At 28.6% G+C, this 16,152-nt stretch overlaps 1 protein-coding gene across 5 annotated transcripts; it reads right to left on the bottom strand.

Moving 5' to 3' along the window:
- Window positions 1-1,937: 1,937 nt before the first annotated feature.
- On the bottom strand, window positions 1,938-15,794 carry LOC107170079 (uncharacterized). Of its 5 annotated transcripts, XM_015520091.2 has the most exons (6): window positions 15,555-15,794; window positions 12,655-12,892; window positions 12,163-12,552; window positions 10,569-10,904; window positions 9,869-10,198; window positions 1,938-2,448 (listed from the first exon to the last, which is right to left on the bottom strand). In XM_015520091.2, exons 3-6 carry the CDS (start codon window positions 12,277-12,279, stop codon window positions 2,245-2,247), a joined length of 987 nt encoding a protein of 328 aa, XP_015375577.1. In that variant the 5' UTR covers window positions 12,280-12,552; window positions 12,655-12,892; window positions 15,555-15,794; the 3' UTR covers window positions 1,938-2,244. The 5 variants fall into 5 exon arrangements, with proteins under 5 accessions (XP_015375577.1, XP_089077173.1, XP_089077174.1 ...); XM_089221047.1 differs by lacking the exon at window positions 12,655-12,892; XM_089221048.1 differs by lacking the exon at window positions 12,655-12,892 and having other exon boundaries at window positions 12,163-12,305.
- Window positions 15,795-16,152: the final 358 nt, after the last annotated feature.

Raw genomic sequence — 16,152 nt, 5'->3', positions numbered from 1 at the left:
GTTATTGAAAGAATTTATGAATTAAGAAAACCTGTTAATAAATATATAGCATTATAAAATAAATATATTTTTCTTATTATAGTTTTGTATTCGTTTGTTAAAAAATTGCAAATTATTAATATTATTATTATTATTTTAACATACCTAAACATTATATTTTTGGTTAGATGTAGAATTTTTTATTTCTGACCAAATTTCGTTGACATTATGGTTACTTATTCACAAAAGCATATTTATGATTTAAAGATTTCCCTTGTAAAGGAAAAATATAGAGTAGCGTGCAACATGCTAGGAATTTTTGTTTTTAAATGGTTGCCATTACCACTTTTTTTATTATTACCTATTTAATTTTCATCATGCCGTTTGCCGTCGTGGCATTTTAATTTCACCTATAGCTTCAGCATGGCTTCGAGGTTGAAATCTCTTTATAGTTTAGGTAAATAAGATAATAAGACTCAATTCTACTGAAGTTTAATCTGATTATTTATAGTATAAATTGTGAATGCTTACAACTTGTAAGTTACAAGTAAAATATAAAAACAATATTTTTAGTCATGAAAAGCTTTACGCAAAAAAAAAAGAAACAATTGATGATACTTCTAGAAAATAATTATAATATTATATTTAATACAGTTTTTTTTTTTATTATTATATGTACAATGTTAAAAAAAATTAATAAATATTAAGGTTTTTTTAATTATTAGGTATATATTTATAATTTATATATGATTTTATAAAATTTTATAAAATTACGCCTCTTTTTAAAGTGTTCGTATTACTTACTTCGCCTCTAGCAACATAGTTAATATTAATAACTAATACTACCTACTAACCGGCGTCCGGAACTGCAGTATATGTTAAAAATCTACATTTTGCAAATGGCTTTGTAACTTTCAGCTTTAAGTAGGTACAATTGTTTTTTATATAATGATTTCTAACACAAGTTACATTCGTTTCAGTAGGTACGGAACATCGAATTCTACTTTACGTTAATTTTTATTATAATATATGCATGTAATTCTATTTTTATTTTTTAAAATTGAAAGATACGTTAGGTCACTTGTTTTTACTCGAAAAATTAAATTAAATATAGTAATTTATACTAACACAAAAAATTAACATGCTTATATTTTTTTAGTATTTTCAAATATAAATTGAAAAATGTTCGAGTAATCTACTCACAAATTTCTAGAACTAGGCAATTATGATTCCAACTAATATTATTTAGTTGAATATCTGTTTTGTTATTTGGTTATCTTCTATTGCATTGGATTATTATAATCTATTTAAGCTCTATTTTAACTATATTACTGTGATAATCTGTAAGACGTTTATTTATATACGCATATTTATAAAAATAATAAATTTAATTTGTTCAAAAATATAATTTTTGAGCGATTGGTGAATATATCTTTTATTTATTATATAGATAATAATTAATAATAATATTCCCTTTTTGTGACAAATAAGTTCACAAATATTTTAATTATTTGAAACTGTATAATTTGTATAGAGAGGTTATATTGCAGGGTGGCAGTATTGTGATAAACAGTTCCCACTCGTTCTTGGTTTTTGAACAGGAAAAAAAAAGAAGGTTATGTTACTATGCTTTTACTAACTTTCATGGTTTCATTATACAAAATATAAGCCAAGTTAAAGTAGGTAGGTATTTTAGTTAGATCTTCCAGATTTTTATTCTCTTCCACATCCCTCTATACATTACTTTGCTAACTATAGTTATAATCACTCCATCCATCAAATGACACTTCTAGCTTACGAGGACCTTACTTTTCTAATACAATAATACTTTTCATATGTATAATCTTAAATGAATCTCTTTTTGAAATGTATGTATTTTATCGTCTTTTTTTAAACTACTAACCTTGGATATCCACCCGTTATGTATGTAAAATAAAATAAAATAATAAAAAGTCATGTTTATATTTCACATAAAATGGGCCATGTTGATATTTTGTAGATTGTAAGTAATAAGTACCTATATTATATAATATATTATATAGAACCACCTATGTTTTATACATAAATTTGTCATAGCGAGATATTTTCGTTTAGTATTTTGAACATCTATTGTTTTTAAAATGAACATTATACAGAGGTGGTTAGTGGAAATATTGCAGTAGCGTTTCACTTAGGATGTGAGCATGTGACACGTGGCCTCATCAAATACACCATAATAAAATATTCAACCCTCGTACACTTATCAGTTATATTAAATATACGATATCAGCTATAGTGTTTTGGGTCCATAGTGACGGAAATGAACTCTTCAACAATCTCTCTGTCCATGCCCGTGTATGCCCTGTGAACGTCCACTGCATCATCATTTGACGGTCTCCTCTCTCTTCTCTCCGGTCTTTCCGGTTTCAGTTTTGGTGCTGTTCTATGACTTTTCCACTTGGGTAAGGTTCTCGTTTCGTCGTAAACACCCTAAACAATTTTATCGTGTTTATTATAATAATATATAATATATACAAAGCGTAGCGTAAAGAAGGTAATTTAACTGTGAATTCAATTTATTACATAATAAAGTCAACCGCCAAAGCGTGATGGCGTAACTTAAAAGGCATTAAAACGGGAAAAGTAACGTCATATAAAGCGGTCGGCATGTAATCATACCTGTTAACTACCTATTTAAAATATATTAGTATAACTATACTTATTTTGTGGTAAGTGGTATTATATTTAAAAAAAAACCGGCGAAGTCCCTCCACCGTATATAGCAGGTTTCATCAATCAATATAATATACAAAAACAATGCTGAGTAAAGATGAGCACGCCTCGGCCGAATGTACATAAACATTTATAGTTTATATTTAGTTATGTGATAATTGATCGGTATTAAGAGGACACACAATCGTTCGTCGTCTCCGCCTTACAAGTGCATAACATTGCAAATTTGAGCTCAGTAGATCACGTTTAGCTCCGTTAGTTTAAAAATTAGAGTGAATCGACCTATTATGAAACTTAATGTTAAGAACATTATCTGTGTTTTTATGTGGATTGTTTTACGATACTTCAATTTTGTATCAAGTTATGATTATATAAAAAGCGTAAATTAAAAATGCTCATAATTCACTAAAAAACTACTTTATCGTAAAAAACCACATATAAACACAGATGATGTTGTTATCATCAAGTTTCATTATAGGTCAATTTACTCTAATATTTAAACTAACGGAACTAAACGTGATATTCTAAACGTAAATTGGCTATGTTACGCACTTGTCAGACGAACACAGCAAATATGTATAATGTAGCGTCCTCTTAAATTAATTATTTATACCAAAAATATGCCATATTTTATATAATAATTAATAATAATAATTATTATAATAATATAACTTGTATATACAAATTATTGTCTTAACTAGGATGCATAAAAAAAAAAAAAAAAAAATGTAAAACCAATATTGCTCAACTCAAAATCTAAACTACTAAATTTTCAAAATAAACTCAAGATATTTGATATACTAGATTTTATGCTAAATTATGGGGTTTTGTTACTTTTAGAGCTTGGCAACTTCTCACAAAATTAAAAATATATATATTAATCAACAAATAACCATATTATATGTAAATAAGTACCTAAATCTCACTTTATCAAACTTAGACTAGAGATCTCATAAACAAGTAGGTAAGTACCTACTAAAAAGTAAAAAGTAAAAAGCAATAAATAAAATTTTTAAATGTGCATGGTGCTTAGTATTTAAATACCTTAAAATACATTTCAATTTCTTTTTTATAATTAAAGTATTATATATTTAAAATGTACCTATCTAAGACCTAAAATTTTTTAGTAGGTATTGTTATTTTGTTTAATTTTAACGTGTAAAAATTATTAAGTTGATTATTACTATTTTAATCTGCAGGTAGTGTATACCGTGTATATTAAGTCTATAGGTTTGCAATACGCCATTGCCTACCCACAGTACCCACTAATCTTACTTAGATTTTTTTTTCTCCCGCGACTTAATTATTCCTGTTAGGTATATGTTTTTATAATTCCTGCAAAGTTTTTATAGAAACATGCTTTTCCATAAAGCTCTTAAAATTATTTACTTTATAGTTTCTACATACTTATAATACATCATTATTACCAATTTTAAATTTTAAAAGAGGTAGGGTTTTTTTTAGGATGAAAAGATGAAACCGAGATTCATTCAGAACATATTGATATAGATGGATAAATACATGCTATAAATTAAAGTCACATTTTAAATTTTAAACCTATCTACATTCTGTAGTTTACTCAAATGGTAGGTATTTTTAATTAAATGTTTGCTTCAAAATAACCTATACAAAAAAACATTAGGTATAAGTATATCATATGTTAACACATAAGTAATTTATTTAGGTATTGTAGTTATTGATAACAATATTTTGACTTGAAGTTATTCAATGTTACTATATTTATAATATTTCATGTTGAATGCAAGTTAATAGGTAGGTACCTCTATATAAAACATTTCGAAAAATTACTAATTTATTTTGTAAAATCGTTTTCCATATCCTTTAAGTTTGTAAACCTTCGTAAATATTATATTTGTTTCTTTAAAGAACAGAATATTTGTATTATATATTATAATATATATTATTGTTAGCCATTAGGTATATACTTTTATAGGTATAATTTGTTTCTTACATATTCACGTACGCGTTAATGTGGGAAAAGGCAAACAATACTTTCACTGTAAATGATTTTCTATGATTTATGAATTTTTGAATTAGTGACACCTAGATCTTTTATATTGATAAATTATCTAAACCTACTATTCAAACGTTCAAGTTAAACATACAAATCATAGGTACTCTATGTTATACCAACTGTATTTGTATTTTTTGTTTCTTTGTAGCATATAATAATTGTTATTTGTTGATTGTTACAATAATACTATATATATATTTTTTTAGATAGGTACGCCGCAAAATAATGTTGAACGTTTTGATATTATTAATTTTGATTATTTATTACTGATTTACATATATCATAGTTAGTCACTGATAATATTTTAAGTATAATCAGTATAGGTAATAGATTAATAAATAATAATATAATTGTACATAAATAATAAATGTAATGTGATGGCAAACAGATTTGAGTCAGATTCTAGTACCTACTCTACATTCCGATCAAAGTAAATCTGAAGAAATAAGGTGTACCTACATGTTTTTTACTAAACATCCGATTAGTCTTACCTAATTATACAAAACTGATCTGTTTATATGCAAGTATACAAAATTGATTGCGAGAAAATATCTGATTTTGCATGCAGTAAAATTGATTAAGCTCGAAACATCTACTATATATTATTTATTTATTTATAATTCATACATGGAAATAAGGTCCAATTAAATTAAAAACTTTAATAGTTACATAATATAAATAATTATAGAGTTATACAATTTATAGAGAAATCTCAAATATCGTTTTTGAATAGCTTATAATTATTTGATTAAATCTCTGATTGAGGTAAACTAGCTGTTCTACACTGATTTAATTAACAGAGGGTATTATGTTAGTATTGAAAAATAAACTATAGATATTTTGTTTTTAAGTATAGGTAGGTACGTCTATTCCAAAAACCACGTTTTGAGTGTAATTCAGTTTATACTAAGAATTAAAAATAAAAAAAATGTACCTGTAGATATTTTATATTATTTATTAATATTATATATTATGGCGATTTCAAGCTTCATCCATCAATAATCTATATAATATACAGCAGTGTATATATATAATATAAATATGTATACGCACGATATATAGACCTATCTATACGAATCTATATCGAATTTATTAATATAATCTATTTCCATTGGGTAATGCAGTTTTTATACTATAGGCATAAGAAATAAATACACATTATACGCCTATATATTTTATATGAAATAATAATAACAACAACATTAACAACCGTGCGATTGTAAACTGAATACCTATCTAACGGTTTCAAATTGCGCGACCAAAACACCACGCGTGTACACACAACACACGTTAGACTATAACTACGAAATTATATATTATACGTCATTACAGGCACCTCTAGATGTGTGACAGTTTTTCCTGAACGACAATTATTATTTCATACTGTCATTACACATTGTTCGTCTTGTCCACACGATATATATATATATATACAATATACATACATAAATATGTGTACGCTATAAACATACACATTATATACACCTATACAATACCTATATTATGTACTCTGTTGTGTGTTTACTGTTGTCTGCAGTTTTAATATTAATATACGCGTATATAGGACATACCTAATGATATGTTATTCCGATCGGATTCGAAGACATCTGATCTGATTTGACGAGACATGGTGACGGGCATGGGCGGATAGGCCATTTTTGGCCTACCGGAAAATTTTAAAATGGGGCCCCCACATGAAAAGAATTTAATAATACATGATATTAAAGGGCCCCATTACCGAAATACGAAGGGGGGCCCACCGGGAAATGCCCGGATGCCCGGTAGACCTATTAACGCATGGTGACGGGGTCCGACGAGTGTCTCCGTACGAGTAGGTACCTCTCGGCTCTCGGGAATCGACCCTATAGCGCATGGTTTTCATCGCCCACATCATGTTTGAATCAGGTGGTCCAAACACATATTTTTACTTCTGGGTACCCGCGAGGTTAATAAAAATTAATTTGGCACCCTGAATTATATAATTATTTCTTACTTTGTACTTAACTAACCATTACTTATAGACTCATGGGCTCGAGACTTAAAGCATTTGCTTATTTCTAAAGATTGACTTAAAATGTAGCATGGTGCTATGGAATTGTATGTCATGTTATAGGTAATACGTTTAATTATGAAGTTTGAAAGTGCTTTTTTTTGCTTGTTTCAGCGATTTTTCAAAAAAAAAAAAAATGCTTATTTCCAGTTTTTCTGATTATTTTTGCTTATATTTGACCAGTATTTCTACGTTTTTATAATGTTTTAAACTATTATAAATATCGTTTACATTTCATTTTTCAGAAAATCCATCAAATCCTTAAAGTCTCGAAAGCGAAGTTTAATTTATTTTATAATATAAAGATAAAGACTTATTTTTATTTTGTTTGATTTTTTAGTTTTTTGTTTTTTGATAAATATTTTTTGCAAAAATTTAAGTTTTTTAAATGCTTATTTGAGTACTTATAATGATGTTTTTAAGAGCTTTTTTAAGCGCTTATTTTAATGATTTTAAGTGCTATAAGTCTCGAGCCCTGCAGTTATAGTTAACTATTATTACTAAAAATTAGATTATTTTGTTTATTTAGTTTTTTTTTTCTAATAGAAATAATGTCGATGTGTCCTAACTTCTTATTAACACAAACTTTGTTCGGGGCGAATAACTGTTTGCTGTCACAGTCACGCGCCCACCCTCAATATCCAATATTGTCAGCGGGCCGTGACCACCGCGTCACCATAGGCGCAAATAGATAAATTATTTTGGCGGGACTAAAGCCCCTCCTATAATATTTTCTAAAAATTATATATGCTCAGTACTAATTACTGACTTTTTAACTGGGGGGACCAAGTCCCCCCAAGCCCCCACCTATTTGCGCCAATGCGCGTCACCGACTTCAGAGGTATAAATGCCATATACATATTATACAATAATCTGTCTCGTACGTTAGGAATGTTAGGATTTATAATAGGAAGTGTTTATTACCGCTTGCAGGTGCAGTTTTTAGTGGCCTACATTATTTATCTATATGGCTGTATAATGCTGTAGTGTAGTATTAATTCGACGATAGCGTTTTTCTTCTTTATATCTTTTCTCTCCTATTCGTTATAGTGCCTTGGTGGAGTATATGTACGGCTATCACAGACCGACAGACCGAACAGTCGATACGGACGTGTAGGAGAGAAAATAATGCTCGTGTTTGTAAATAAGAATGAAAAGAGACATTTCCATCGGAGCCGATAACTGGGCTGGAACTAATTCCTTCGCGTTTATTTCGTTCCATACTAGCTATATATATACAATATATTTATTATCGTAGCTATATATACATTTCGTACACGCACGCTGTCAATGTTGCTGTGATGAAGAAGAATATAATAGTACGTATGCAATATAACGTGATGTATGCGTAAGTGTGTAGGGATACTTTGAAGAGGAAAAAGAGCCAATTATATTATAGACGAGCTCGCAGCGGAACTGCCGCCATATACCTACCTAAATAGTTGCTGACGGTTTTTTCGTGAACAAAAGTAAAAAAAAACTAGGTATGGAATATAAAAGCGTAATACAAAAAATGTCAAAAAAAAAAAAATAATAATAATAGTAATAAATGAATAACTTCATCATGAATATTTATGTATACCTATTTGGAATTATCTATATTATTATGCTATTATTTTTTTTTTCGTCGATGTTCGGTGACGGTGAAAAGCTGTTTAAAATTGCGTTCCGTGTTTGGTATATTTGGTATTTTATATGTATAAATATACACAACTGTTTGGTAGTTTAAGAAAATATTGTCGATGCATCTCTAAATGTTACCACAAATATCCAGACCTAAGTAAATTATATATTACTGTAATACTGCGTAGTGTGATATAATATTTTTTCAATAAGCAGTTGTAATTGTATTGTCTAATTTGGGAAAGCGTCTTAAATTTATATCTTGCTGCTGTGATAATTGGAGACAATCTATTCTATACATATTAGGGGTACTCTAACTATAGCTGGATTGAAATTAATTGCGATCATTTATTTTCGTAATATTATTTGGATCAATGAAAACTTGACAGTGGAATATATTTTGAATTATTCTACTAGGTGTTTAATATTGAGTACACATTTTTGAAATTTTACTACAGAATTAAATAAAACAAATCTTTCTTAGTTCACACTATTGGAAAATATTAATAGTATTATAGGTTGATAGTGTTAGCCTGTATACAGATGACAGATCTATATCTATATTACTCGAGTAGAGAATATGCTACCTAACCTTAAATAATATAATATATTTATTATTTACCTAATTCATAATTTGATACGTTTCTATTCGTGTTATATGAATATAATTATCTATCAATTATAATATTATATTCTAATGGATAAACAAATAGTGATTGAATATATTTTAGCGTTACTAGTGTTACTACCCAATTCATATTTTGTTATGCTTATTGTATATAATAGCTTTATTATAAAGTTTTAATTTTTAGTTGGTACCAGTTCGAATTATACAGAAATTATATTGGGACCATATAAGCTATGATTTATGTTCACTGTAGGTTTTATATTTGTATATTTATGTATATTAGGTACACTAATAACAACATATTAAAAATAAATATGTAGGTAGCAAGTACCCATACTATTTAGTATTTATTTTTAAAGAACTTATAAATGTTATCTATTTTTGTGGTTGGTTTGTCCTATAATATGTAAGTCCGTTTCATTTTTTTTTTCATCAAATATATTTTTAAACACGCGCTAACCACAGAATTATTATTTTCATTTGTTAAAAGTATAATAATATATTATATACTAACATCGGTTTGAAAACATTTATATATAGGTTTGTCATCGTGACATGAAGATTATTATTGTTGTACTAACGGTTGTTCTTCAGGTGCTGCAGGTATAATATGTTTGTAACTATAATATACAGCCGATACCTATTGGTATGTTTATATTTTTTTGTGACTAACTATAACAGGTGTAAATAAAAAAAAAATTTAAAACTGTACCGTACGGTTATATAGGTTATACTTATACATAGGCGCGAAGAAAACTTTTTCAAATTGCAATTTTATTAATTTTTTTTTTTAAATTCTAGTCAAAGTCAGTAAAAAATCGGTTTGAATAAAATTACTTACCATTTTATTGTCGTAGACCTGCACGGGATAGTTGGCCTGTTGACGAGGTCGATCCATCTGAGATGGAGCTTGTTGCACCAACCACTTTTGTACAAGTTTCTGTTTGCTTCCGACGCTTGAACTGCAACACGATGAACTCCTATGTCTTGAATTCGACCATGATGTTTGTTGTTCGCCGGCTACAACCAACCTAACGATTCGGTAGAAACGGAATGCGGCCAACATTGTGGTCAGACATTGTACGGACGTAGCCAGTAGTAACCCTAAATTCGCCAGCACGGGGGCCCAATTTGTCTGTAACTGATCCGCTGTTAAAGTTTTGTAATGCGTCTGCAACAAACAAATATAATTGGTTTCGATCAAGGATTCTCAATCTTTTTCGTCCACAGAGCGTTTAAGCCCGGCAACTTGTATCTAATTCAACTTTTTTCACTGTATGATACAAAACACACTGTTGTATTGTTGCCTGTTAGTTTTTGTATACACATAGGTACCTACGTTAATAATAATGTAACAACTTTAAACTTTAAATATTGTTATTCCAGACGTTATGGTCCAAGTGATATTGCACATAAATCATGGTTTGATCGAATTGACGCGACTCGGATGCGTTAACTAATGTTTTGTCACACTCTCACACTTCTAAATATTGCAAAGTACACGCGTACAAGTCTTAGCATAATTTTAGTTTGAACCTAACCTTGTCTTTTGGAATGATGTAATATGGCTTCTGAGAGTCCTTCAATAGTCCAATAGCTGTAAGTATGATGGCCAGATTACTGACACCCACGGACACTAAACAAAGAGCTAGATATATTGTAATAGACAGTGGAGACAGTGTCCTATCGGGAGAAAGACATCCGTTTAAACTGGCCATCAGTCCAACTACTCCGTTGCCCATGGCCATCGCACCGCTCCAAAGGCCGGCGCCTACACTGGACAAGGATGCCTCGTGTAACATCGATAGCACGCCAAAAACGACCATCAGACATCCGGTAACTACTTGCATCAATCCGATCAGGCTGATGTATTGAATCTAAAACCAATAATTATGTTTAGATAGTTTATAGTTGATAAACGATTGTCATTCAAATCGTTAAATTATGAAGTATACAATTTTGTATTTTATTTTTAAATTTAATGTTTAATAGAATATTGTTATCTTTTATGAATTAACGTTTTGAGTGAATAGATATGATAATAATAAATACATAGGACCTACTTTAAAACCGCATAGGTATATTCAAATAATAACTAGTTGTATGTATGAGATAATTATGTATGACATGCATTTGAAAAAAAATTATATTTATATACCATGAAGATAACATATTATTTAACGGTTTTATTCTGTTTTTAAAAATTAATACAATAAAATATGATACCGGTTACGACTGTTACGAGAATTTTGATTGTATTTTTGTATATTTTGTTTGTTACTTTAAAGTAAGTACTGTAGTACCTACTACACACTACCTATAGCTATACTGTCTTTAATTTTTGTAATATATAATAATCTTGTTTGAACATTGTATTAAATAAAGTAAAGTTATTAGGCGCCTATTGCCTATAGCCGCCTAGGTGGGTACATCGTACATTGTACGTTTGACAAGATTTTTTAAATTTTAATTAGGTAGATACCTACATAATTTGTTATTTTGTTATAAATAATTTATCCAAATATAATAAGTATGTGGGATACTGTTTTCAGTGTTTTTTATATTGTAACTAATAAACAATTCTAACGATTTATATTTGTAAGTTCTTAAGCATAATTTATCTATATGTTAAAAACTAGGTATAATATTATGTTTTACATCGAATTTTTTTTTTCAAATTTTTTTAGTATGACGACAAATGGCAACTGTGTAATAAACTAATAACTAATAATTTAATAATTTAATTAAGAATAGAAATTCTATTATTTATTATCTATTATAAATATATAAACTAAGAAAGAAAAATGAATTTTAATATACATTTAGTTAAAAAGTTTAATAATTATAACTTTGTGTTATTTTAAAATGTCACCTGCATTGTTTTTCATTTCGTCCTACAATGTAAATTGAATGGATTAAAATAATAATAATTTAATTGTTTTCGTATTGTCTATGGTGTTGACCTAAAATTGTTTCCAAACAATGACAGGTACAGATAACTGATCATTATTTATATGTATATTTTTTTAGAAAAAAACTATTCGATTATACTATTAATTTATTTTAGTTTAGTACTATACTGAATTGTTTTACTTACATTTTATATAAATTAATTAACTAAATGTAGGTTCGTACTTGATCGGAATGGTGACGAAGTTTACAGGCATCAACTGGTTTCTGGGGCGTCTTGACTACGAAATCGGCTTCGGACGGGTAGTATGAGGGAGTCGAAGCTCCCATTTTCCTGGACATATTGTCACTGAACCATGTGTTCACCGCTACTATAAGATATAAGAGAAACAGTAATGCGTGTCTTCTTCTTTGGGTGTTACCCCTTCCGGAATGCACGCGCAGCGCGTCCGACCGCGTATAGATTGTAGCAACGATTATACTGAAGACGCAACGGCGCTACCAGACGTACTTCCGTCGTCTTTGCAATAATAATTATTTATCTGTTTCAATGAGCGTGAAAATAACAATTTCCCAATACGGTATCATTGATGGTTTACGTTCCAGCCTGCAAAGCTAATCAGTCACCCAAATTGTGTAATCATAATTCAAGACCCAAGACATAATTTTATAGTATTAAACTATTAAATATTTAATATCAACTAGGTGTCGAAGTACCTGTATAATATTCAAAATAAATATTTATCAAGACGTTATCATTAAGTATCGCAGTCTTTACTATCTTGTCTATTATACAAATTAGTGGTGGCCAAAACTTTTTTACTAGACTCCCAAATTCATTTTTAGTACACCACTCATGAACCACCTAAAAGATTGTCTGTCCTCACTTAAAATTTGAAGAATGCTTTGCATCTCCCTTTAATATAGCTCTTGAGTTTCTCTTTTAGTATCAATCCTAGAATAAACAACTTGTATCAGTCTAATTAAAATTAAAATATATGTTAATAAGTATCTAAACGTAACAGCCTGCGTAGCTAGTATTAAATGCATATATAAAATTTTATTATCATCAATTTTATTTTTTATATAGATTGATTCGTCTAAAACGGTATTTATAGGTGCGCAGAAATAAGCTATTATTTGTATAACAACAATAATAATATTATTAAATAAATTGTTGTGTCTTCTATCACCACAGCCAATCAGAAATTACCATGTACCTTCTTTAAATTAATTATTGGAAAATAGAAATAATACAATAGCCAACAATAAATTATTGGATACTAACTATAAAGATACCTATTGTATTTTACTTTTTGAGACTGTATTTATGATTTTTAAGCATAAAATGCAAAAATGTATGTTATACTATAATATTAAATAAATATCTAAACTTAAAAATTATCTAGATAAATTAATAAAGATGACTAAATTTTTCATCTAAAATAAAAAAAAGATGACCAACATATTTTAATCTAGATAAGATAATAGATGATGAAATTTACATTTTATTAATAACTATAATAAGTGATAACTATTATTACCTACGTGGCTATGTATTATTATAACTCAGTGAAGCAAACAGTTTTCTATACCCATGGTATTGTTTTATATACATCTACTCAATTTTTATCAATTGTTAATAACTGTTTAATTTTGCAGACATAATTATTTGGATGTATTTGGATACCTTTCCGGATAAGGGAGTAGGGTATGAGACATTGTGACACCCAGCCACCTAATACAATTTATATTTATAATTTCCTAAATCTTGGCGGTGTTCTTTTTTAAAAATGTTAACGTACGCGAAACACAGGGTAATTAGTAATTACTATGCATTTTCGACCTTCCCTTATATCTTTTACTAATGCATTTTTAAAATTCTGATTTTAGGAATTTGTATACTTTAAGATCATATTTTTAAATACTTAGACTTTTAAACAATTAAAATGCTTGTGGAATCACAAACTTAAATTTTTTTCAAAAAAGTACCACCCTTCTTCATGTGAATTACGAAAAGCATGATTTTTTTAAACATTTTGATGGATTAATAAAGATTTTTCCAGCAGGAATAATAGACTAGGTAGTAGAAGATAGTACCTACAATATCTGTTTGTAATCTAGTCCACTATAGTTATTAAAATGGCTACCATTGAATTGGCTCCCAATTTTGGGTAAATATAAATTCGAACCTTGAATTGGCTCCTGAAAAATGTATATTTAAATTGGCTCCTTAAATTGTTAAATATTATTTTTTAACCAGGGATTCTCATATTATAGGCGTTTACTTTTACGATGTAAAATCCAAATATATTCAACTTTTTATATATATTATATACTATATATAATATATAGTACTCAATCTGATACAAAAATTATTATAAGTATAGACCCCGAAAAATAGTCTAATATAATATTTTTGTTTAACTTATTGATTTTTATGTATACATTTTATAATGACGCACTTCGGTAAAATATTTTCTGTTTTTTTAAATTTTTTAATATAATTTTGTGTAACGATATAAAATATATGAAATACGAATTATACGTACTTTAAATTATTAACATATTGACAATCAATAAATTTTTGAAAAAAAAACGGTAGGGAGCCAATTCAACAGTAAATTCTTGGGAGCCTATTCAAATGTACTTAGTAAGGGTAAAATATTGACTACCTGTATTGGGGAGCCAATTCAATTGCTCCGATTAAAATAAAACATATCACACGTCGTAAAATCTCACTAGAGAGGCTGCTGCCTACTCTGCCACCTCTATTAAAACGCTATTATAAAGTCTGTATAAAACTAATAGTTAGTCTTTAACTTACTATGGTCTGTGGTTTAAAAAAAATATAAAATAGATGCAATATTTAGTCTATATAGGTACTTATAATATTATATTCAAACAACGAACTCAAGACAAGACAATGTGTAAAGTTTAATAGCTCAGAAAGTACTAAATAGTACTTGTACAAATTTTGATTTCTGTACCTTATTCACAAACATTTTTATAATAATTGTCTGCTTGATTATTAGTATAATGAAAAAGTGTGGTTCTTGTTTAAAAAATATGATTATTATCCAACTTAATACTCCTTTTAAATGGTATAAAAAATTTATGTGTTTGAAAATATGGTAATTATAGGTATATGTGGGTACTTGTAGATTTCAAAAATTAAAATTTGAATACTCGTAAATGCTCGATTAATAGACAAATCGGTGGTGAGCAGAGCATAGTGTACATGCTTGGTGAATCATCCGGTAAACATTCCCGATAGATATTGAGCAAACAACTTATTTTATTAAGAAGCATTTACAATTTTATTTCAGAACTGAGTATTTGACTTTGTACACTTTTTTATGGAATTCCTACCCCTTTTAATTTTACTTCACTCAAAAATGTGTAAATGTTATTCAAAATCCAAGTATAATCGTGTATTTAAAAATACCCAACTCAATATCCAGTGACCAATGTGGTTTTATACTTTTATTTAGTCTCGATGTAACAAGTTATGATTGAAAAGTGCTCTAAAGTTCCTTACTATAGCTAATCTATGAATATTATACGCGGCTGATGTATATTTATTGTTATATAATAATATTATGCTTATTACTTACTATACAGAATTTTCTAAATTTCCGACTTCCAAAGTATCTTGGGTGTACCGTTTGACGTACAATGTTGATGCAATCACAAGATTTCTATTACAATTCGGATTTTATGTATTCGAACTGTGGGAGCTGTCTTCATACTGTTGGAAAACACGATCGAATTAAAATCAGCTGCGTAATGATAGACGTTCGTGACTGATCGTCAATCGGCGCCGCGCCGCGGTGTTAACGACAACGGAGAATTTCTTCAGTGGCTATTACCGGCGGCGGCTGTGGAGCCATTGACATTGACCATGTCCCCCCACCTACCGTACGGTCATATTGCTATTATTTCATTTCCGTTATAAATCTTTCCTATTTTTTCCTCTTCCTCAGAATTTATAAACTGTATCCTCATTGGTATTTTTTTATTCGTAACGCACCATAAATGCCCTCGTGATACAGTTTTTTATGTTTTTTCTCCAAAACCGATTAGCGATTATACATTACATAGATAATTCCACTATTTCCGCACATACTAGGACAGAATTATAGTTTACAATAATTATTGTAGACGTAATTTTATAAATGTACCTATATATACATTTTATTAGTTACTTCTTAG

Source organism: Diuraphis noxia, unplaced genomic scaffold (assembly GCF_037042655.1).
Source record: "Diuraphis noxia isolate RWA-SAM2 unplaced genomic scaffold, SU_Dnox_SAM2 contig0002, whole genome shotgun sequence".
NCBI classification, from domain to species: domain Eukaryota; kingdom Metazoa; phylum Arthropoda; class Insecta; order Hemiptera; family Aphididae; genus Diuraphis; species Diuraphis noxia.
This window is presented reverse-complemented; position numbering and strand designations above follow the sequence as displayed.

Bases quoted from the DNA above. Each gene is read 5' to 3' on its own strand.
- LOC107170079 (XM_015520091.2), bottom strand. From the start codon at position 12,279: ATGTCCAGGAAAATGGGAGCTTCGACTCCCTCATACTACCCGTCCGAA. The intron at 10,905-12,162 runs GTACGAACCTAC...TATTGGTTTTAG, and splicing joins TTCGTCACCATTCCGATCAA to ATTCAATACATCAGCCTGAT. The intron at 2,449-9,868 runs GTAAGTAATTTT...AAAATTGTTTAG, and splicing joins AGGTCTACGACAATAAAATG to GGTGTTTACGACGAAACGAG.